General features: G+C 41.4%; 2 protein-coding genes across 2 annotated transcripts; both read right to left on the reverse strand.

Annotated features, from left to right (window-relative positions):
- Positions 1-1,273: 1,273 nt before the first annotated feature.
- On the reverse strand, positions 1,274-8,592 carry LOC121506726 (odorant receptor 131-2-like). Its single transcript, XM_041782578.1, has 2 exons — positions 8,452-8,592; positions 1,274-2,101 (listed from the first exon to the last, which is right to left on the reverse strand). The coding sequence occupies exons 1-2, from the start codon at positions 8,590-8,592 to the stop codon at positions 1,274-1,276; spliced, it is 969 nt and encodes a 322-aa protein (XP_041638512.1).
- A 4,855-nt stretch (positions 8,593-13,447) lies between these two features.
- LOC121506727 (odorant receptor 131-2-like) lies at positions 13,448-17,159 on the reverse strand. The gene is made up of 2 exons (XM_041782579.1): positions 17,010-17,159; positions 13,448-14,224 (listed from the first exon to the last, which is right to left on the reverse strand). Exons 1-2 carry the CDS (start codon positions 17,157-17,159, stop codon positions 13,448-13,450), a joined length of 927 nt encoding a protein of 308 aa, XP_041638513.1.
- Positions 17,160-23,336: the final 6,177 nt, after the last annotated feature.

The raw sequence follows: 23,336 nt of genomic DNA on the forward strand, positions 1-23,336 counted from the left end.
TAATTGCAGTTGTATTTACCAAAAGTTTGTCACTGAAAACTCCCAAAAAGTGAAGTCACATTTTTAACCTTTCTGGGGGAAATTAAAGTTTCCTGAAAAAGTTCAGGGATAAAATTCCTCAAAGATTTCAGGACAATTGACAGTGAAAATTCCCGAATAACCCTGAAACAATCCTATCAAACATTTTGGATATCCTGAGTGCTGTCAAAAACAGAATATTTGAAATTGTTCATAGACTTTGACAATTGTATTTCCTGGCGCCCGCTTTGATTTCATTTTTCTTTTTTTTTTAAGCCAACTCTAGCTTTGAGTTTCACATTTCATGTGAAATGAAAGCTCTCTTGGAATTTGCAAAAAAACAAAAACAAAATAACTCAGTTTAAAGCCAAACAGGCTGTCATGTGTTTCTCTCTGACGAGAGTCTTCTATCTACTCTGTTATAAAGCCCAGATCAGTGGGGGCTGCAGTGATGGTCGTTCTTCTCAGTCAGTGACCATCAGGTTCTTGGTCTCCTCTCTCACTGAGGTCCTTCTCCCCCAATTGCTCAGATTTTGTTGTTGTTGTTAGGGGAGGGTGGGGCTTTTTGACAGAGGAGGACAGTGGATAGATGAGAGAGCTGGGGTGAGACATGCAGGAAAGTGCCACAGGCTGGATTTAAACCTGGGCCAACCGCCTACATAGGGTGCGCCTTAAACCACTAGACCAGCTGCGCCCCCCTTTGCTCAGTTTCGTCAGGCTTGGAAGAGTCCTGGTTGTGCCAAACTTCTTTCATGTGAGAGTTATGAAGGCCACTGTTCTCTTGGGAACCTTCAGAGCAGCAGAAATGTTTCTGTAGTCTTCCCCACATCTGTTCCTGTCAACAATCCCGTCTCTGCAGTTCTGCAGCTCCTCTGACCTCTGACCCTTGGTTTCTGCTCTGATATCATTGTCAGCTGTGAGGCCTTCTATAGAGAGGTGTGAGCCTTTAGAATCATGTCCAGTCAGGTTAATTTAGCACAGGTGGACTCCTGTCAAGGTGTAGAAACATCTCAGCAGAGACCAGAGACATGGAGGAACCTGAGCTACAGTTACAGAGTTGTTAGGGTCTGAACACGTGTCAATGTGAGATTTCAGTTCTATTTTTAATAGATCTGCCAAAAAATCAGTTTTCACTTTGTCATGATGGGGTACTGAGTTTAGATTATTGAGATTTGTTTTTTAAAACTGGCTGAGGAGGGGGGAGGAAACATGCTCGGTCACAGTTTGTGGAAACACTCCAACAGAAGGAGTGATGCTAGGAGGTGGTCAAATCTTTGGCCTTTTTTTGGAACTCATTACCTGAAGCTTCTGAACGGTTACTATACAGTGATTTACAAATCAGATACCTTTTCAGGTACCTCCTGAAGGTGTTGTCTCGAACACCATAAATGACAGGACTGATGGATCTAGGCAGGATTTGTACAATGATATAATAAGCAAAGAGATAGTCTACATAATGCTGAGGAAACCATCGCTTTAGACCACTCAATACTGGGGGGGCTATGTATTTTGAGATTCCCAGCAGCAGCTGGAACCCGTGCAGGAGGATGGTGTTTCTGGCCTTTTTAGCATCTTTGCTTGCTGCCTTTGCAGTAAACAGGATCTTGAAGTATGTGTAGAAAATGGTGATCCAAACTGTCACCAGAAAAACTGAATGTATGGCATCTCTCTTCTTGACGAGTAGCGGATTCGGGAAGGCGTTTTCTCTGAGGCACAAGATTCTGGATCTGTAGAAGTCTGGCGACTCAGTGGCCAAAGTGATGAAGAGATCAGGAAGGACAGACGCCATGCTCGTAATCCAGATTAAACCAATCAGAAGCAACGTTCTCCTGGTGGTGCAGATCTGCGTGTGGCGAAGCGGCATACAGACGGCGATGTAGCACTCCACCGCCATGCAGGCCAGGTTCAGAGGCGTGTTCTCAGTGGCCAAGAGAGCCAACAGGATTATGGCCCAGCAGATGGAGACATAGATTTGATAAATGGTGTAGCTGATGATGAACATGGTTATAGTCAGCGTCACTTGGATCATGTCATTGACCACCAGGTGAATGAAAAGGATGTAGCGAGGATTTCTGTAGAAGATCTGTAAAGTAGAGCAAAAGTATGGTTTTCAATAATTATCAAAATAACATTAACAACCATAGATAACAGCTTAAACCGGTTTCAGGAGGTAAAGATGTTAGTTCATGCTGTGTTGGTTCAAGCGACATTGAGACAACCTCTCCAGGAAATAGCCCGGCCCCAGACATTACAGTGCACTATGGTTAGAAGCTCTGGCTGGCTCTGTGTCAGAGTGGGAGAGCCAGGTGTCTAGGAATACATACAGGCCAGGGGTGTCAAACTCAATGACAGCAGGGGTCGGATTCTGGATTCAGGACTAACCTGAGGACCAAACAGCGTCACCTTTCTAACCGTAAACTGTCAACCTTGTTTCACCAGTGATAAAACATGAAAAAAAAAAAAAAAGGTAGCACTGATGATAAACGATTTTGACATTTAAAAAGTAAAAAAGAAAAGTTTAAAGGCTCACAATCTGAGAAATGTAAATTTATTAGTTCAAAAAGGTCAAAACATGAAATTGAAATTGAAAAATAATGTTTTTTATAGGCAAATATATAAGAAAGAAAGTCAAAATCATGATTTTAAAAGGTCAAAATATGAAATAAAATTTGTAATCATAAAATTAAAAGTCAAAATATGATTCAAATTTCAAATTGTGAGTCTAAAAAGGTTAAACTATGGGATTATGAAGTCAAAGTTTGGAGTTGAAAATAAGAGGTAAAATACAAAATAATTGGTTAAAAAGGTCAAAATATCACTTAAAAATTTGAATTATGAATCGTAAAGCTCAAAATATTTTATTAGAGGTCAAAATTATGAGTTGGAATGCTCAAAGTATAACAACTAAAAGTCAAAATCCTAAGTTTGAGTCCTGACTGTGAGATGCGAAATTGAAAATGTGAAATTAAAACACTAATGAATTTCTTTTCCCACATTCCTGACTTCTTATCTACATATTTTTACTCCTTACTTTTTCAGATTTTGTGGCTGAACAAGGAAATCTTAAATCATCAAGAAAAGGTCAGATTTTTATACTTGAGGAAATCATCTTGCGGGCCGGATTTAACTGTTCCACGGGCCGGATTTGGCCCCCGGGCCTTGAGTTTGACACCTGTGTCCTAGAGAATCAGTTCATCCTCAAACCAGAGAGGACATTACTTTTTGTTGTGTATGAGAGCGCTGGTCTGGAAGCTGTTTTAATGATCACATTCATGAAAAATGTCACGCAGTCACTAATCTTTTCTGCCGCGGCATGTCCTCTGGTTCTTTGATGCTGCTCTGGAAACAGTAGGCCATGCATGACATGTTTTCCAGCAGCGAAGAAGAACTGATTTCCGGTTTATAGCGCTAACAGCTACCTCTCTCAGCCACCTAAAACTGGTTGTATACTGTTTGATTTCAAGCAGATCATTAGACAGTCGTGGCAGAATGTCAACTGTACTGTTGGTCTGAATCACTTACGATGCACAACCATCGCACATGTTTTATGTGCTCCCACTGTGAGTTGAGTCAGGACAGACTGTGACAGAAATCATAGTTTCCTTTTTAAAAAGTCTAACACACTCCAGTCATATCTCCTCTCTCTCTCCCACACACACAAACAGCATCACCTCTGTGTCAGCTGCAGGTCTGCTGGTAGGATTATTTCCTTTATCATAGTGGGACTGTGGGGGCATCAGAAAGTCATTCCAGCTGTTGTCATGGTGATTTAGGACATTGTCTGAAAGTTTACAAAGGAAAAATCCCCCAAAGCTCTTTATTCTGCTCACATTTCTGCTCTGAGTGTGGGATTGTCTGGAGTCGTATGACCAAAATATCAAACATGCCAGAAATCCATCTGACAAGGCAGGAGCAGCTCGTCGGGTCATAGTCGAACTGTCATCAGGCATCGTACCCCCCAGCATGGCAAACAACGCCCAATCTGACTGCAAGTCAGCCCGACTTCAAAGTGATTCAAGTGACTCAAAATTCATGGCTGAATCAGACGAAAATCGCACTCAACTCTACCCATCCCTACTTTACAGACTGATCATCTCTAAAAAGTCTGTGCCACTTATCTGACATGATGATGGTAAATCCAGCAACCCTGACATCCAACATTGCAGCACATGCTTCCAAATAAACCTTACGTCAAAGTTACAAGCCATCATTTTGAACGGCGTTTATGATTGTTTTACTGATTTTGAAAAATAAATGAATAACTTTCATGTGCTTTCTAAAGCAGTGGTTCTTAAATGGCATGGAACCAAGACCCACCAGCCATCCTTACCAACCAATCACAAGGCAAGGCAAAGCAAGTTTATTTGTATAGCACATTTCAGCAACAAGGGAATTCAAAGTGCTTCACACAGTTCATTAAAATACATTGACAAAGGGAAAAAGAAACACAGTGAAAACATTTTAAACGAAGCATGTAAAAGGTGATTAAAAACAGCAAATAAGACCCACACAAGATAGACACATCCCTAGTGCCATAAGTCTGAACTTTATATGTAGAACAGCAGATAAAATCCAAAAAAGATAAAAACACACATTAAAACATTTTTCAAAACAAAACAAAACAAAACAAAACAAAACAACTACAAAAAAAAAAAAAAAAACAATAAAGATAAAAACAGATATTAAAGTAAAAGCTACAGTGCAGAGTTGGAGCAAAAATGGAAAATTTGAAAAGTAAAACATTTTTTTTAGTCAAAGGCAGCAGTGAACAGGTGAGTCTTCAACCTTGATTCAAAAGACCTCAAACTCTCAGCAGACCTGATGTTTCCTGGGAGTTTGTTCCAGAGATATGGAGCATAGTAACTGAACACTGATTCTCCATGTTTGGTTCTGACTTTAGGGACACAGAGTAGACCTGCACCAGATGATCTGAGTGGTCTGGATGGTTCATACTGGACTAGAAGGTCTCTGATGTATTTTAGGCCTAAACCATTCCGTGCTTTATAAGCTAACAGGAGGAACTTAAAATCTATTCTCTGAGAGACAGGGAGCCAGTGTAGAGACCTCAGAACAGGACTGATATGGTCCACTCTCTTGGTCTTAGTGAGGACTCGCGCAGCAGTGTTCTGGATCAGCTGCAGCTGTCTGATTGACTTTTTAGGCAGACCAGTATAGATACTGTTACAGTAGTCAACTCGACTAAAGATAAATGCATAGACCAATTTTTCAAGGTCCTGCTGTGACATTAGTCCTTTAATCCTAGAAATATTCTTGAGGTGATAATAAGCTGACTTTGTAATTGTTTTTATGTGGATTTTGAAATTAAGGTCTGAATCCATGACAACACCCAGATTTCTGGCCTGGTCTGAGGTTTTTAACTGAAGTGACTGGAGCTGCATGCTGATTTTAAGGGATTCCTCCTTGGGTCCAAAAACAACTACCTCAGTTTTTTCTCTGTTTAACTGGAGAAAATTATGGCACATCCACTCAGTAATTTTTTCCATGCATTTACCCAGAGCTTGTCAGGGGCTATAGTCAGCTGGGGACATTGAAATGTAGAGCTGTGTGTCATCTGCATAGTTATGGTAATTTATTTTGTTGTTTTCTATGATCTGAGCAAGTGGAAGCCTGTAGATGTTAAACAGAAGAGGCCCCAGGATGGAGCCCTGGGGGACTCCGCATTTAATTTTGGTCTGCTCAGATTTAAAGTTACCTATCGACACAAAATAATCCCTGCCCTTTGAGTAGGATGGAATCAAAACTTCTGAGAATTTCCAACCATAACCAAGTGTTTGTAATGAAAAGGGAAGGGGTTGGACTTGAAATGGGACAAAACAAAGACATAGAGACACATTCTTCAAAATAAAAGCATATCATAGACCTTCCACCAGATTTTCTTAAGGCAGACATCTGCAACACAACCCACTTTTGGGTCCTGACTGTAGACTGTTGAAAGAATTGGACAAACCCTGTATGACGTCAGTCGTCTGCTTACAATAGGCGGAGTAAAACGGCTCTTGAAGCCAATCTGTGGATGCTTCTATATTGAAATCGTGGTCTCAACCGAACTTTAGATCAACCTAACAGCCCGCCCACTAAGCACAACTTCCTGTTAGCCTGCTAGCTAGCATTCTGGTTGACAGGAACGGAGCCTCTGCCTGCCGAGCTATCTGTCAATCAAATGAGATGCGCCAATCACCGTGAAGTGAGGTTTATCCTAAATATAATCCAAATAATCGTGGTACAAAAAAATTCACCCCCAGTACAGTGGGAGCACAATAAGATACTAGCTAATGAGACACGTTTGGTGTTTTGAACCAGGCTGTAAACTAGTTTATTTTGTGTGTCAAAACCAGCTGTTTACCATGTGTGCAGACAGAACTTGCGGTGTTCCTGCAGCCAGCCTTAAGTGGACAGTTGTGGTATAGCAATTTTTTCCAATTCTGCATTGGCTTCATTTTTAAGGACCGGAGGTTGCCGATTGGTCTTGACACACTGGCGTAGAACCAAGGGTCAGAGATACACACTAGTAATTTTTTGCAAGTCCAATTAAAGTCTCAGTCTCTGAAGAATGTAATGAGCGTTCTATGATCTCTGATGTACAGTCTGCTTAGACCACTGCATTATTCTATGTAAGAAATTTAAATCCTGGACTGTTTCATCCCCATCAGTAGGGTGGGGTAAATCCTGGACTGTATCATCACCATCAGTAGGGTGGGGTAAATCCTCTACTGTATCATCACCATCAGTAGGGTGGGGTAAATCCTGGACTGTATCATCACCATCAGTAGGGTGGGGTAAATCCTGGACTGTATCATCACCATCAGTAGGGTGGGGTAAATCCTGGACTGTATCATCACCATCAGTAGGGTGGGGTAAATCCTGGACTGTATCATCACCATCAGTAGGGTGGGGTAAATCCTGGACTGTATCATCACCATCAGTAGGGTGGGGTAAATCCTGGACTGTGTTATCATCATCAGTAGGGTGGGGTAAATCCTGGACTGTGTTATCATCATCAGTAGGGTGGGGTAAATCCTGGACTGTGTTATCATCATCAGTAGGTAAATCCTGGACTGTATCATCACCATCAGTAGGGTGGGGTAAATCCTCTACTGTATCATCACCATCAGTAGGGTGGGGTAAATCCTGGACTGTATCATCACCATCAGTAGGGTGGGGTAAATCCTGGACTGTATCATCACCATCAGTAGGGTGGGGTAAATCCTGGACTGTGTTACCATCATCAGTAGGGTGGGGTAAATCCTGGACTGTATCATCACCATCAGTAGGGTGGGGTAAATCCTGGACTGTATCATCACCATCAGTAGGGTGGGGTAAATCCTCTACTGTATCATCACCATCAGTAGGGTGGGGTAAATCCTGGACTGTATTATCACCACTGAGACATTGGAGACTGAATGTTCTTGTTATTTGTCAGATATATTTCTTTAATGTTAGTAATTTTATAATAACACAAAAAAAACAAACAAACGTAAATGAACTGTTTATCCTGAAATAAAATATAAACTCAATGAGCATTTCTAATTGTCATACAAATTTTAAATAGAGTATGCTGAGTATTTCTCCATTCTCCTATAGAAACTTCTGTCATTATTAATGGCGTAAATTTCTTTTTATGGGTAAAATCAAGCTAAATTTGACTTTATTCAGCTGAAATCTCCTGGACTCCTTAGTTACTCATTTATCTATTACAGCCTCGTATCCATCTGTGTCTGTTTCTGACTTCTTAAACCGTATTTAAGTTTTAATTATCCTATCATCTTTTATGTCGGTTCATTATCAATAAGCGACAATGCAGAGATTCTAACATTAATTTGTTCCCCATAAACAGATGATATTAAGGGAATATTTACCAAACTGTATACCATACATCATACATTACACACACCCATGGCTCATGCGGGTGACACAGAGACATACACAGCTAGAGCGCGCACACACACAAACAGTGCTGACGCTGATCCTCCGTGGTCAGAGAGGAGCTTTAATGCAGGAGAAAAGAGTTTAGGTATTGTGAAACTTTTGCCCTTAACAGACTGAAGTCTGCAGCATGAGTTTCAGAGTAGGTGTGTGCGTGAGCGTCGTGTTTGTGTGTCATTGTGATGCAGCATGAATGAAGACAAGGAGGAGAGTGGCTGTTGGTGCTGCGTAAAAGATGCACAAACCATCGAACAGAAGAGGAGGAAAGGGGAAAAGAGTGACGGGGGACAAGGGATCATGATGGAAAAATTAAAAACCAAAGATTGTGCACAAATCCCAAATCAAGAGTCCAAGTCGAGTCTTGAGTCTTTAGCACACAAGTCCAAGTCAAGTCTCAAGTCACTGATGTGTGCGACTTGAGTGTGACTCGAGTCCAAGTCGCGGACTCGAGTCCCCATCCCCTCCAAGGGTCTACAGAGAATGTCATACCTGGTGTTTGCTGAAGGTGTGGAAGAGGCTGGCATTGATGTAGTTGATGGAGACCCCCAGGACCACCACGATCATGTTCTTGACTATTGCTTTAGCGAAGGGCTCCTGATACCGAACGACCACTGTCACATTAGCAGACATGTCTAAAGGTTATGTCTGAAAAGGAAGAAAACAGCATTATTAGAATTATAAATGTGTTATCTTTACCAGAGGTACCTATGTGAGTCATTATAGGGTCTGTGTTTACTCATGCAGTCTTTTTGGGCCGGTTGTGCCAATTTATGATACAAAACCAATGCAATCTGTTATTTTACCAAAAACTGTGGTGGAGGAGGAACTATTTTTAAAAATGCTTTTCAAGGTAAAAGTAAAGATTTGCAGCTAATGCCTTGACAGGATTTCTTTACACTGTTACTATGTGTTCATGGTGAAAAATTTCAAGCACACAGAGTATTTACATCAGACCAAGCAGACACTTTACTGCTGTAACTGTGCAACAGTACGTGCTGATAAAAGCGCCCTGAGAATGTGGACTCTTCCTGCTGAAAAAGGCCATAATGAACACAGAAGATATCTTAATAGTACGTCTAAGGGCATAGCACAGAGCACCAACAGGGTAATACATTTACAATACAATGGTGTTAATCTTAGCCAGCATGTTTCATGAAACATGACTGGTGTACTTTTCATTCATTTAAAAAATGTGAAATCAAAGCTTGCAGGAGCATTTGGTGAGATTAAATGTCTAATTCTGTTAGCAGAAGCATGTGAGGAGGAAGAAGGAAGATCAGAGCATCAAACAGGAGTTTAAAAATGTACTAAAAGGAGCAGATAGTAATGTATTCAGATTCATGTGTAAACATGTGATCATGGAGAAACATGACAGAAATATCAAATCAGTCTAAAATGTGCTTTACAGTTTATCCATTAGAACTATGACAGTTTAAATCTTGTTTGAGAAATAGAAATAAGTCAAATATCTTTGGAAAGCAGTAAATATGAATCAAACTGAGCAACAGATAAAGAGTCAGGCAGAACCTTTCACATGACCGACAGACTGGATTTCTCTGTATCTCAGAGGCATGAATTCATGATAACTGAACAGGATTGGTTTCATTTTCTTCTTTGAGTTTGAAAAACACTGTGTGACATTTTCAGAGATGAGTCAGTAGAAGGAGGAACTTACCTTCACCCAGACCAGCACATGGACAGGAAGACTTCAGTGAATATCAGACTTTATAAATGGCGGGTCACATGGACTTTAGGAGCTCCTGTGAGGCCTTTTTGTTTCTTTGGTGATAGAATAGACTCAAATCAAAGTTGTTTTTATGACTGTGAACCACAAGACAGTCTGGCTGCAGACCATTCATCTGAGACCCCGTCTCTTTCAGAACCAAAATACACATTTAAACCTGAGCAATAAAATCACAACACACGACTATTTAGGTTTGAGGTAACGGTTAGGATACCAATAGTTAAACGTGAAAACCCTGATTACAAATATTTGACAAAGTTGAATAAATGGTCTGCTTACAGGAAAGAAGCTCATCCTCCATGAAAACATTCTAACACAGCCAGCGTAGCTCACATAGTTCCATTAGCTGCATAAGCTACATAGATAATGGCTAAAGCTAAGCTCACAAAGCAGCTACTTAAGCTACTGTTGCACCGTTACCTATTTTGAAATAAAACACAAACAAATGACCTTTTGATATGCAAAGGTTTATTATGTCTCTGAGCTGCACAGGAAAAGACTCCTCGTCCCCCGCCTTAGCTGACTTCAGATCCAATCACAACAGTTCTTCTGTTACTGCAAATTTCAACATAGCCTCAGTAGAATGCCTGACCAATGGACCCAGTTAAATCCATCATCTGGTAAACATTCCATTAAAGACCACCCTTCATTTCCTGGTCCTTAGCGGAAGTGGGCAAAAAACAAGGAGCTAACATAAGCTAACATAGCTAATCTCACAAAGCAGCTATGTCAGCTACATAGATAAGCTGTCTACATAGCTACATTGGCTTTAACGTTGTTGGCCTAAGTTCACATTGCTAAAGCTTTGTAAGGTATATATAATGGAGCTAACATAGCTATGGAGCTAATGCAGCAAGAGCTAATTGCACAAAGCAGCTTCATAGCTTTATTTGCTAAAGTTCACATTACTAAAACTCAGAAAGGTATAGATAATGGAGCTAAAATAGCTATGGAGCTAAAATAGTTATGGAGCCAACATAGCTAGGGAGCTAACATAGCTATGGAGCTAATGTAGCTCCATAGCTATGTAGCTGTATGAGCTTTAAATTTGTTTGGTAAAGCTCACATTGTTAAAGCTCACTTAGCTATAGATAAAAGAGCTATTGTAGCTAAGGTGCTAACAAAGCAAAACCTCAGCTCACAAAGCAGCTACATAGCTACTCTGTTGGCATAGCTATATAAGCTTTAGCTTTGTTTGCTAAATTTCAAATTTCTAAAGCCAACTTAGATAAAGCTAACAGAGCTATTGTAGCTACATAGCTAAAGCAGCTACATAGCTACTTTGTCAATATACCTACATTAGATTTAGCATTGTTTGCAAAATCTCATGTTGCTAAAGCTAATTCAGGCTAGAATTTCTCATGGATTATCTCATAAAGTGCACACGCCCTGCTTACTAACACAGCTAGGAAAATGAGAGCTTTTTCATAAAGGTTGTTTTTATTTCCCTTTCTCATATTTCTGCTCCTAAGAAATGACTGTATATATCTTTTTTTTAGTTTTCACACATAGACCTCGGTCCGATAACTCTCCTCCTCCTCCATCAGCTGCATTTGAGCCTGATGTTTAGCTGATGGAGGAGTCAGGAAACTGGCAGACAGAAGTTTTCTTTATAAAACTTTTAAAAGACAGAGGAAGGCCTGAAAAGGCTCTCTTTACTTGCGTGCTATAATTCATGAGAAATTCAAGGAGTTGAATTTGTCAGTGGCAAATTAATTATTCTTAGCGGATATCTTTGTGATAACAGAACTGATCTAGCGAAGCATTTTATGTTCATGCCGCTAAATTTCAATGGTGATGATAAGTGATTCTCAGGAGGATCGATGAGAAAAGAGATATTCTGAAATGAATAGCATGACTTTCTGATGGAATTGGCATTTGTCGCCTTTCAAAACAAGATACTTATTTACCTTATCATATTTAGCTGCTTGCAGTGTTCTCTCATTCATCGGTTCCAGTTAGTATGCTGGGACGTCCAGTTGACAAGAATCAGCCCACATGCTAACAAAGTTACACATTCTGTTATTCTGAGATTAGTCCCTGAAAGGTTCCTGTTTTTTTCCCTAACTGTGGCTGAGACAGCAATCACTGGATCAGGGTGGAGTATGCTTCTGAAAATATCAGAGTTTGGAAGATTGAGCACCAGTAAATGTTTGGATGAGGCCAACGATGCAGGCGAGAGCTTGGACTCTCACAAGTAGAGTCCACCTCTGGGAACATTTTAGAGAGCTTGACTTTTCAGAAATGGAGACGATGGAACACCTTAAACTGAGTGATGCCATCTCTGGCACAAAGTGAAGTTATGTGTACTCCCTCAGGGAAATTTTCTCACCAAGGTTTTAGACTTTAATCTCAGAATTCTGACTTTTTTGTCAGAATGTGGAGGAAAAAATGAGACAACTTTCCAGCTAGACCTCAAACGTTTTATGTTTGGTTGTCCACTATGTTATTTAATCAGTGTTGGCTGTAGTAGCTTGGCTCAGCTCAAGCTTGTAGTCAGAAATTATTCCAGAATGGGGGTAGAGGGGTCTATGGTACAGTACATATGGTATGATAATGGAAATACACTATATTGCCAAAAGTATTGGCTCTCATGCCTTGACTCACATATCAACTTAAGTGACATCCCATTCTTAATCCATAGGGTTTAATATGACGTCGGTCCACCCTTTGCTGCTATAACAGCTTCAAATCTTCTAGGAAGGCTTTCCACAAGGTTTAGGAGTGTTTTATGGGAATTTTTGACCATTCTTCCAGAAGCGCATTTGTGAGGTCATGCACTGTTTTTGGACGAGAAGGCCTGGCTCTCAGTCTCCGCTCTGATTCATCCCAAAGGTGTTCTATCAGGTTGAGGTCAGGACTCTGTGCAGGCCAGTCAAGTTCATCACACCAAACTCTCTCCTCCATGTCTTTATGGACCTTGCTTTGTGCACTGGTGCACAGTCATGTTGGAACGGGAAGGGGCCATCCCCAAACTGTTCCCACAAAGCTGGGAGCATGGAATTGTCCAAAATCTCTTGGGATGCTGAAGCATTCAGAGTTCCTTTGACTGGAACTAAGGGGCCAAGCCCAGCTCCTGAAAAACAAGCCCACACCATAATCCCCCCTCCACCAAACTTTACACTTGGCACAATTCAGTCAGACAAGCACTGTTCTCCTGGCAACCGCCAAACCCAGACTCGTCCATCAGATTGCCAGATGGAGCAGCATGATTTTTCACTCCAAAGAACGCGTCTCCACTGTTCCAGAGTCCAGTGGCGGTGTGCTGTACACCACTGCATCTCACGCTTTGCATTGCACTTGGTGATGTATGGCTTGGATGCAGCTGCTCGGCCATGGAAACCCATTCCATGAAGCTCTCTACCACTGTTCTTGAGCTAATCTGAAGGCCACATGAAGTTTGGAGGTCTGTAGTGATTGACACCGCAGAAAGTTAGAGACCTCTGTGCACTATGTGCCTCAGCATTTGCTGACCCCGCTCTGTCATTCTTTCACAAATGTTTGTAGAAACAGCCTGCATGCCTGGTGTCTGCCAGATGCTTGATTTTATACACCTGTGGCCATGGAAGTGATTGGAACACCTGATTTCAATTATTTGGATGGGTGAGTGAATACTTTTGGCAATATAGTGTATGTGTTTTAACTTCACTCCAAAGAATGATAATAACAGATATAGTTGTCATAGGTTGGGAGTCAATTTGGAACACATTAACTTTTATAATCTCTTCTTCTTTTGAAGCATTAGTCCGTGTTTACCGTGTTCTCTCTACACAACAGATACCTCTTCAGGTATTTCCTAAAAGTCTTGTCTCGTACGCCATAAATGATGGGACTGATGGATCTGGGAAGGATGTGTACGATAATATAAGAGGCAAACAGGGTGTCTGCATAGTTCTTGGGGAACAGTTGTATCAGAGCCATTCTTAACAGAGGCTCTGTGTACATGGCCATGCACAGCAGCAGCTGGAAACCATGGAGGACGATTGTGTTTCTGGCTTTTTTAGCGTCTTTGCTTGCTGTTTTAGCTGTGAACAGGATCCTGAAATACGTGAAGAAGATAACGAGCCAAACTATGACCAGATAGAGGATATAAGTGATGTCTCTCTTCCTGATAATGTGGGGATTTCTGAAGACAGTTTCTCTGAGGCAGAAGACCCGACTGTTAAAGAAATCCAGTGGCTCAGTGGCCAAAGAAATGAAGAGATCAGGAAGGACAGACAACACGCTCGTAATCCAGATTAAACCGATCAGAACTAATGTTCTTCTGATGGTGCAGATCTGAATGTGGTGAAGCGGCATGCAGATGGCGATGTAGCACTCTACCGCCATGCAGGCCAGGTTCAGAGGCGTGTTCTCAGTGACAAAGAGAGTCAGTAGGATGAAGACGCAACACATGGAGACATTGATTTTGTAGAGCGTGTAGCTGCTGATGAACAGGATGACGGTCAGTGTAACCTGGATCATGTCATTGACCACCAGGTGTAGAAACAGGATGTACCTGGGATTCATGTAGAAAATCTAGAGAACAGGGAGGAAAAACAGGAGAATCATGAACCGACACTGTGGTAAGAGGGAAGTGAAAGTTAGTTAAGCTAAAGCCTGTTCAGACTGGTGTGTGGCAGTGTTAATTTTGGCAGCTATTTTTAATTTTAGCCTTAGTTTTAGTCTATAAATGAAATGCATTTTAGTTTTAGTCACATTTTAGTCATTTCTATCCTTTTAGTTTTAGTCTAGTTTAAGTCGACAAAAACTCAAAACATTTAAGTCTAGTTTTAGTCCATAAAAGTCCTCACATTTTAGTCTTAACTTTCAGCCCAGGCATCCTGGCAGTGCCACGTCTTGATTATCTCGGCATATTAACAAAACATTGCTTTCAGACTGCCTACCATGTCTCATGAACAGAGAATCTAGAGAATAGAGGGCTCTCTCATTTTTTCTGTGAGCATTACACACACACTGTATTGCCCAAAGTATTGGCTCGCCTGCCTTGACTCACATATGAATTTAAGTGACATCCCATTCTTAATCCATAGGGTTTCATACAACGTCTGTCCACCCTTTGCAGCTATAACAGCTTCAACTCTTCTGGGAAGGCTTTCCACAAGGTTTAGGAGTGTGTTTATGGGACTTTTTGACCATTCTTCCAGAAGCACATTTGTGAGGTCACACACTGATGTCTGACGAGAAGGTCTGGCTCTCAGTCTCCGCTCTAATTCATCCCAAAGGCGTTCTACTGGGTTGGCAACCGCCAAACCCAGACTTGCCCATTAGATTGCCAGATTGAGAAGCGCGATTGGTCACTCCAAAGAACATGTCTCCACTGCTCTAGAGTCCAGTGGTGGGGTGCTTTACACCACTGCATCTCACGCTTTGCATTGCACTTGGTGATGTATGGCTTGGATGCAGCTGCTCGGCCATGGAAACCCATTCCATGAAGCGCTCTACCACTGTTCTTGAGCTTGTCTGAAGGCCACATGAAGTTTGGAGGTCTGTAGTGATTGACTCTGCAGAAAGTTGGCGACCTCTGTGCACTATGCGCCTCTGCATCTGCTGACCCCGCTCCGTCATTTTACGTGACCTAACACTTGGTGGCTAAGTTGCTGTCATTCCCAGTGGCTTCCACTTTGTTATAATACCACTGACAGTTGACTGTGGAATATTTAGGAGCCAGGAAATTTCACCACTGGACTTGTTGCACAGGTGGCATCGTATCACAGTACCACGCTGGAATTCACTGAGCTGCTGAGAGCGAGCCATTCTTTCACAAATGTTTGTAGAAACAGTCTGCATGCCTAGGTGAAGATTTTATACACCTGTGGACATGGAAGTGATTGGAACACCTGATTTGAATTATTTGTAGGGGTGAGTGAATACTTTTGGGCAATATAGTATATCTAAGCCACAAAAAGACAGGAAAATGCTAGACAGCCATATGTACCTTGTTATAGCGGATATGTATATATCACCAGTATGAGGTCTGCAGATTCCCTCCACAATAAAAAAGTAATTTTTATCCTGGTGATTTAAATATTCTTGTTTAGTCATAAAAATTGAAAAAGAGTAAAAATTATAAGATAAAAAGTCAGGAATGTGGGGGAAAAAAATTATTTGTATTTTCATTTCATACTTTCAATTTTGCATCTCGGAATTACAACTTAAACCTATGATTTTGACTTTATATTTCATATCTTGACTTTTCAATTCATAATTTTGACTTTTGTCACATATTTCAACCTAGTTGGATTCAAAATTTTAAATCGTATTTTGACCTTCATATTTCAAATTTTATCTCATGTTTTGACTTACTTTTCAGACTAACAAGCAAAGCGATTACATCACATTAATTTTACTAAATCGATTTATGATCCAAATTCAAGTATGACTGAGCACAGTCCTTGTCTACTGTATTGACGTAGTGGACTTGGCTCTGGCAACATGGAGGTGACGCCGATGTCAGGCAGTCTCCCGTCGCATATTATGTCTGTACTCAGTGATACGTGATTTTGTATCATAAATCTATTCATTGAATTTAATAAATAGATTTATGGTACAAATTCATGTATCACTGAGTACAGACATAATATGTTTCATAAATCTATTCATTGAATTTAATGAGATGTTAGCGCTGTGCTTGTTAACCCGAAAACTTGCAATTTTTCGTCTACTTGTATGTCCTTACTTGGCGGACTTGCTTCTATTAACATGGTGGCAACACATGGAGAAAATTACAAAGAAGAAGTTCAGTTTTAGTGACTCCCGGTATTAGAAGATGAGATATGGCGGTGGGAAGTGGAGGTCCCCGGATGCATCCAGGTACTCTTGGAAAAAACACTCCAGTATTGGGAGTTTTCATGTCAAAGAACCCCTCTGTTTCAGCCCTGCTCAGAACGAGCTGTTTCTGTGTCTGTGGCTTTAAATGTTACTGAGCTGTCTGACTCCACCCCTGACCACACCCCACTCAGGAAATGGATGTGGCTCTCCTGATCCCATTTGAGAGGAAGATCAGGAGAAGAGGGCGGAACTTTCTGCCAAGCAGGGAGGGCCAACCAAACCTGGGGGTGGGGCTAACTCCCCACATGACATCATGAGGGGAAAATCTGACAACAGCTTGTTTCAGCACACATTTTCTGAAAGATGGCTGGGGGGGGTCTGATTCTTGGGGGATTGTGGACAGGCCAGGGGCACATATTTGTGTTAGAAAAGCCTGAAAAAGTGATTTTTGCATAATATGTGACCTTTAATGATGTGTTATCTTGGACAACACTGATTACAGCATGCTCATAGCCTGATAGGTGTGTCATACCTGGTGTTTTCTGAAGGTGTGTATGAGTCCGGCATTGATGTAGTGGAGCGAGATGCTGAGAACGATGACAATCACATTCTTGGTCACCGCTTTAGTGAAGGAGTCTCTGTACTCGATAACCACGGTCACATTAGCTGTCGACACGTTCATCTCTCAAAGATCTGACAGAAAGACCGTAACAATAATAAATAACTAGATTTAGTCAAGTTAATGGGAATGGATCACTGCAGCAACAGAAATAGTCAGGTTGGAAAAGGCCATTTTCTGGAGAATCAGGCTTCAGTGGAAATGACAACATCGCTGTAGAAATAACTGAAGAAAATACATTCATGACATATAAACCATGATCTCACTGTTATAATGTATCTAGAGGTCAGTTTGGAGGGGATTTCCATGGCAGAAAAATGTAGCTCTTTCCTGTTTTCTTATCTGTATTGTCACTAATAGAAAAATAACCACACAGGTTTTTCCACAGCAGGATGCCTCCTGTCCTGTAAATCAGCATTTCTCACCTTGAGACCAAAAAACAGAACCTCATTAAGAAATCTGGACCCAGATTTATCTAGTCAGTCAAACAGATTCATTTTTGGAAAATGCAACTTGGACCTCAGACGGTAAAAAAATGTCCGAACAGAGAGAGTGCAGAAAATAACCTCGTTATCCAGGAAGTGTTTTTAAAAGGTCACTAAAATTTGTCAGAGAAAATTCCTTGATTCCAAAAAGTATTCAGGAAGATTCCCGAAATATTTTTTTGAAAACTTCCCAGATACAATTTTACAGAAAGATTCACCAACATTTCTTGGAAACATCTGAAAAGGTACCCACAGTTCTCACTGGATGCGGTCCCAGGGTGCACACGGCCTCTGAACTCAGCTCCAGCGCACATGTGCAGTGGGACCATTGTCGCTGCGCTTTAATGCCAAATTGTGAGGAACTAAAGATTGAAAACAAAATATTGGTCCTCAGGTCAGTAAATACGCCTTATGAGATGACGGCTTTATCTAGCAGAGTCTTCAATTTAAAACAAGCAGTAATGCTGAGAAGGAGGTGGGCGGAGCTATGTCTTAACTTAGGTCGTTTTCCCACCTGATGGTCCGAGGGACTCGGTCCATTTTTGGATGAACATTGCAACATTGTTGCACTTTCCTTGGGTTTGGTTCGCATTCACACTGCTCTCGGTCAACAGACCAAACGGTCTGAACACCTGCAACCTCTGCCTGTTAGGGGCACTGTCGTCAAAGGCAAACGGCGATCAAGAAGAAAAGAAGGCGCAGAAGAAAACGAAACAGGAAATCCATCTCCTTCCGCCGGTCTTTTCTTCCACATAAACAGTAAAAAACACCAAATTCATGCTGTCTTGGGCTTTCTCTTGCACTGGGGTGTTACAAGGAGCCAGCGAGGTGGTGAGCTGTCCAGCATGTTGTTCTTTACATGAGACGAATAAATCAGCACCGATTACACTGTGTTGCTACACAGACGCAGAGCGAGGTACCGACATGTATTTGAGCGTATTAAATCACATATAAATCCATATATCATTGCACTTTATGCCACTTCCTGCCTTTGGTTCACAAGTTGGTCCACTTTGCTTTCACACCTCAAACAAACCGCACCAGAGATCGTTTGGAAGAGGACTGAGACCCCCTGTTTTCAAGCCGACCAGAGTCAGAGTTTGTGTGAGCTTTTACACCACTCCAAATGAACCGGACTATCCAGGAAAACGGACCAGAGTTCATTAAAAGCGGACCATACAGCTCTGGTGTGAATTCGCCCTTAAATGCTGAGTAGGGGGTTCCAAATATGAAAATACAAAGTTTGTTTGTCAAAGTAGATAACGGCATTATGATGTGTTTTTTTTTTCTTTGTCATTGTGATCTCCAGGTATTATCAGTCCAACAACATCTAGATCATTTGGCTCAGCTCAGTAAGAAGAACCGGTCCTTTTCCTCTACACGGCTCTTCCTGTAGTGACGCTTTGACTCAGCTCTTCACGTTTAGCAATGCTCTGGTCTATGACTGTTCTGTATTTCACTCCAATAGCTCCAAATATCTTTAATCAATGAAGTTCTCCTGTGGTTAGAAACTGGCTAGACCAGAGGTGGCCTAACCCGAGGGCCTAACAGGGTCCACATTAAACCAAACTGTTAACCTCTATTTTATTCACCAGTAATAAAATATGGGGGGAAAACTAGCACTGATGATACATGATTTTGAGACTTAAAAAGTCCAAATAATAAGTTAAAATGCTCACAGTCTGAGATAAAAAGTCAAACTTATTAGTTCAAAAGGTCAAAACACAAAACTTGATGTTAAAATAAAGCTTTTAAAAAGCAAATATATGAAAAAGAAAGTCACAATCAAAGCAAAAATATGACATAAAATTTAAAATGGTGCAACTAAAAGGTCAAAATATAAAATAATGGTCTAATTAATTAATTAATTGAAATGGTCAAAATATTAGAGAAAAAGTCAAAATTATGAATTGAAAAGTTCAAAATATGGAATAAAAAGTGAAAACAATAAATAGACAAAGTCAAAATAAGAGGCAAAAATCTGAACAATAAATTTCAAAATATGAAATATAAGTCCAAATAATTGAGATTGAAGTCATATCTGTGCAATGCAAAATTGAAAATATGACATGAAAACAAATAATTTATTTTCTCACATTTCTTTTTTGTATTATCTTTATTCCTTATTTTTTTTTCACATTTTTATGACTTAAGGATATTTGATATCATCAAGGTTAAGTTTACATATTTAAACTGGAGGAAATCGGCAGACCTTTTATTTTAGAGCCAGTAATAGTAAGAGTAGGATATGATCTTTCAGGTGTAAATGTACCACCGGCCGAATTTGGCCCCCGGGCCTTGAGTTTGACACCCCTGGGCTAGACCATGGACTGCAGAACCGTTAGACCCGGGCTTGACAAAAATTTAGCCAAAAGAGAAAAAAAACAAGGAAAGAAAACCTCAAACATGAAAGAAACGGCAGCTAAATAAATCATGTTGGCCTCCTGTGCTGCCCCCCCCCCCCACACACACACACACACACACGCACAAACAAAACCTATCAGTGAGCATTAAATTATTTTTTCTAAAATTGCCTGATTGTGTCACGTGATGTAATGTTTGATGTGAAATTTCCGACCTTAAAGCCGCTCCAACGATTGGTCAAACACTGCTAAACTCGCTCCCAGCTCTCCTTAGCAACAATGAAATACAGAAAAATAACGAAAGTTGGTAAGGGCCACTGATGGGCAGTTAGCAGTAACGTGTTACTGTAATCCGATTACTTTTTTCAAGTGAACTGAAAAACCCCCTGAATACCCCCACTGGCATGACCGCTGCAGCTACCACATCCAATTCCGAGGGCTCCTCTCCTGCTAAACAGGTGAAAATAGACTTAAGGGCGACAGGACTTAGTGCCACTGAACTGAAGACGCTTGTCGCTTGCTATATTGTCAAAGAAATGTTACCCATTTCCACTGTAGACTCTGAATCATTCCGACGCGTCGTGGGAAAAATACCGACCAAAAGCGTTGTCAAGCTGCCGCAGAGAAAGTCATTTGCAGCATACTTTGAGAGAGAATACGACAAATGGACGCTAATTTGAAGGCTGCACTCGGAGATGTAGACTTTGTTTCCACCACTACTGACATCTGGACGGTAAATAATAGAAGTTTTATGGGTGTAACAGTTCACTGGACTAATCCCACTTTACAGCGCAACAAGGCCGCCCTAGCATGTAAGAGAATTAGAGGCAGGCATTGCTTTATAGTGTATTCAGGTTGTGTATCATGTTTTTGAAAAGTAACTAAGTAAAGTAACTAGTAAAGTAACTAATTACTTTTCAAAATAAGTAATTAGTAAAGTAACTGGATTACTTTCTTGGGTAAGTAATCACTAATCAGTAAATAATTACTATTTCCAAGTAACTTGACCAACACTGGTAAGGGCACTGCTCTCAATCCAGAAAACAGTGAGAGGAATATTTGGAACAGAGCTCCGTAACTCCTGCTGCTCCTGCTGCTGAGTGTGTCGCTGCATTAGTTCCTTCATCAGGCCGCTCTGAGCCTCTCAGCACACAGACATTAAACGTCAGTGCTCACAGTCATGATGCCTCTGCCTTTCCTCCAGCCCACTCAGGCCATTCTTCCCACTACTCTACAGACTCTGGCTTGGCTTTGGGCACCCACTCTCCATGTGCCCCAGCGAAGAGTAGTCCACATTCCACGTCCACAGACAAAGAAAGAATTTCCATGGTTTACCCTGTGTCAGACTCCCTTTGGACCATTAAAGGACTGGGATCAGGATTAGGCAAAACTATCGAACATGCTTCCTCTGTTTTTGGTTTGCTGTGTGCACATTTCAGAATCAACAACTATCCCAGGGAGGCAGTGAATTTTACAATATGAATTTGTCACAACAGCTTATTTCCATCTAGCTTGATGGACTGCAGAGAAATAAATGATCTCCAATGGGACAGTCTTGTTCTGGAGATAACATCCATTATTCATCTCATGGGTCAGGGCATGGCGTTAGAAAGGATCCAAATCAGAGCCATCTTTACAAGTTGCTGAAATTTCTAACTCAGGATTGTCCTGATATCTACTGATGGCTAGCAGACAGAAATGACATGAGCCAAGCCAAAATAAACCAACTAATACATTTAATTTCTCATTCAGTTCTATGCCAGATACTTTCAATCTATTCGTGGTGAGTTCTATGAAATTTTGGCAAAATTATAGGATTCGCTGGACGTGGTTCATAATGTAAGGCAGTCCCCTAAACATAAAAAAATGAAACTGGCCCAGGCAACACCTGTGTGAGACAGGATGGACAGTGGGGACGGGCTCAGTGAAATCCATCCTTGACAACTGCTTTTTTCCTCTCTGATGACAGAAATGAATGAGGACTCATACAGTGATGCTGGCAGGAAAGCTGGGGGGATTTTAACAGCACTTTCTTTGGCCTACACCTGACCCTGATGTGTTTTTCTCCCACAAAGACCCTGCAGACCGTAAACATCATGGCAGGTTGCACAGAAAGCTCTGGATTCTACACCAGGCTTTATTCAGCGAAAGAGTTGTGATCGTGCTTTTCAATGAGTTTTACCAAAAAGTGGAGGCAGACTCCAAAGACCTCACTGATGCTCCTGTGTTACCAAGGCAACAGAAACGGCATGCAAGGTTGGATGGCGGTGTGCCTTACCCAAGCCCAACGCATTACTACAGGAAACTGTACTTTGAAGTCTTGGATCTGCTTTATGGTGAATTACAGAGATGAGTGCATGTAGTAGCTGACTTGCAGCACCTGATTATGCGCTCAGCAAAAGGTGAACCAGTCAGTTTCCCGTCTTCCACACTGGCACTCTATGGAGGATTTTAACTTTGAAAGTTTATGCTCACAGTTTTAGATTCTGCAGGGCGTCATGCAGACATCTGAGAATGAAAGCCTTGCTGAGTCATCTGCAGCGATGAATGTTACTAAAACTCTTCTACCTCAGGCTGATAAAACTGTTCTCCACCATTCCCATATCAACTGCCAGTGCTGAAAGGTCTTTTTCATCCCTCTGTCATTTAAAAAACCTATTTAAGCTCCACAATGACGCAAAGGAGACTAGATATTTTGATGTGTGCTCGCGTAAACAAGGGTGTTTGGGTGACGGTGAATATTATGGAGACTTCCATAGACTTCACTCGGCCTAGCGACTGGAGGAGGCAGCTCTGTGGCAGTTCAACATTCATCTTAAATGTTATTGTATGAGACCACTTCCTTATTAATCTAGTGGTTTCTGTAATGCTGTAAGGATGCTGGTGTGTTGGCTGCTTTATAGGTTGTGTTTTTTTTTGTCCTCGTGTTTGCGTGCACGGTGTGTTTATGGACTCGACGTAGGGTGGGCTCCACTAAGTTTAGATTCGCTCCACTGTCCATGGGCTAGGTGCTAGGTGCCTATCCCAGCTGTCATTGGGCAAGGGGCGGGGTACACCCTGCTGGTCGCCAGTCAATCGCAGGGCTGACAACCACACTCACACTTACACCTACAGCCAATGTACAGTCACCAATTAACCTAACGACTTTGTTCTTGGTGTTGGGAGGAAGCCGGAGTACCCGGAGAGAACCAGTGCATGCATGGGGAGAACATACAAACTCTGCACAAAGAGGCCCTGACTAGGAAGAGAACCAGGGACCTTCTTGCTGTGAGGCAACAGTGCTAACCCCTGCACCGCTGTGCATCCCAGCACCTCTGATATAAGTTATTAATATTACTCCATTAACACTAGTCTTTAGAGCCTGGTGTACCTGTAGTAGAACTGCCTGGAGA

This window comes from Cheilinus undulatus, linkage group 3, assembly GCF_018320785.1.
Source record: "Cheilinus undulatus linkage group 3, ASM1832078v1, whole genome shotgun sequence".
NCBI classification, from domain to species: Eukaryota; Metazoa; Chordata; class Actinopteri; order Labriformes; family Labridae; genus Cheilinus; species Cheilinus undulatus.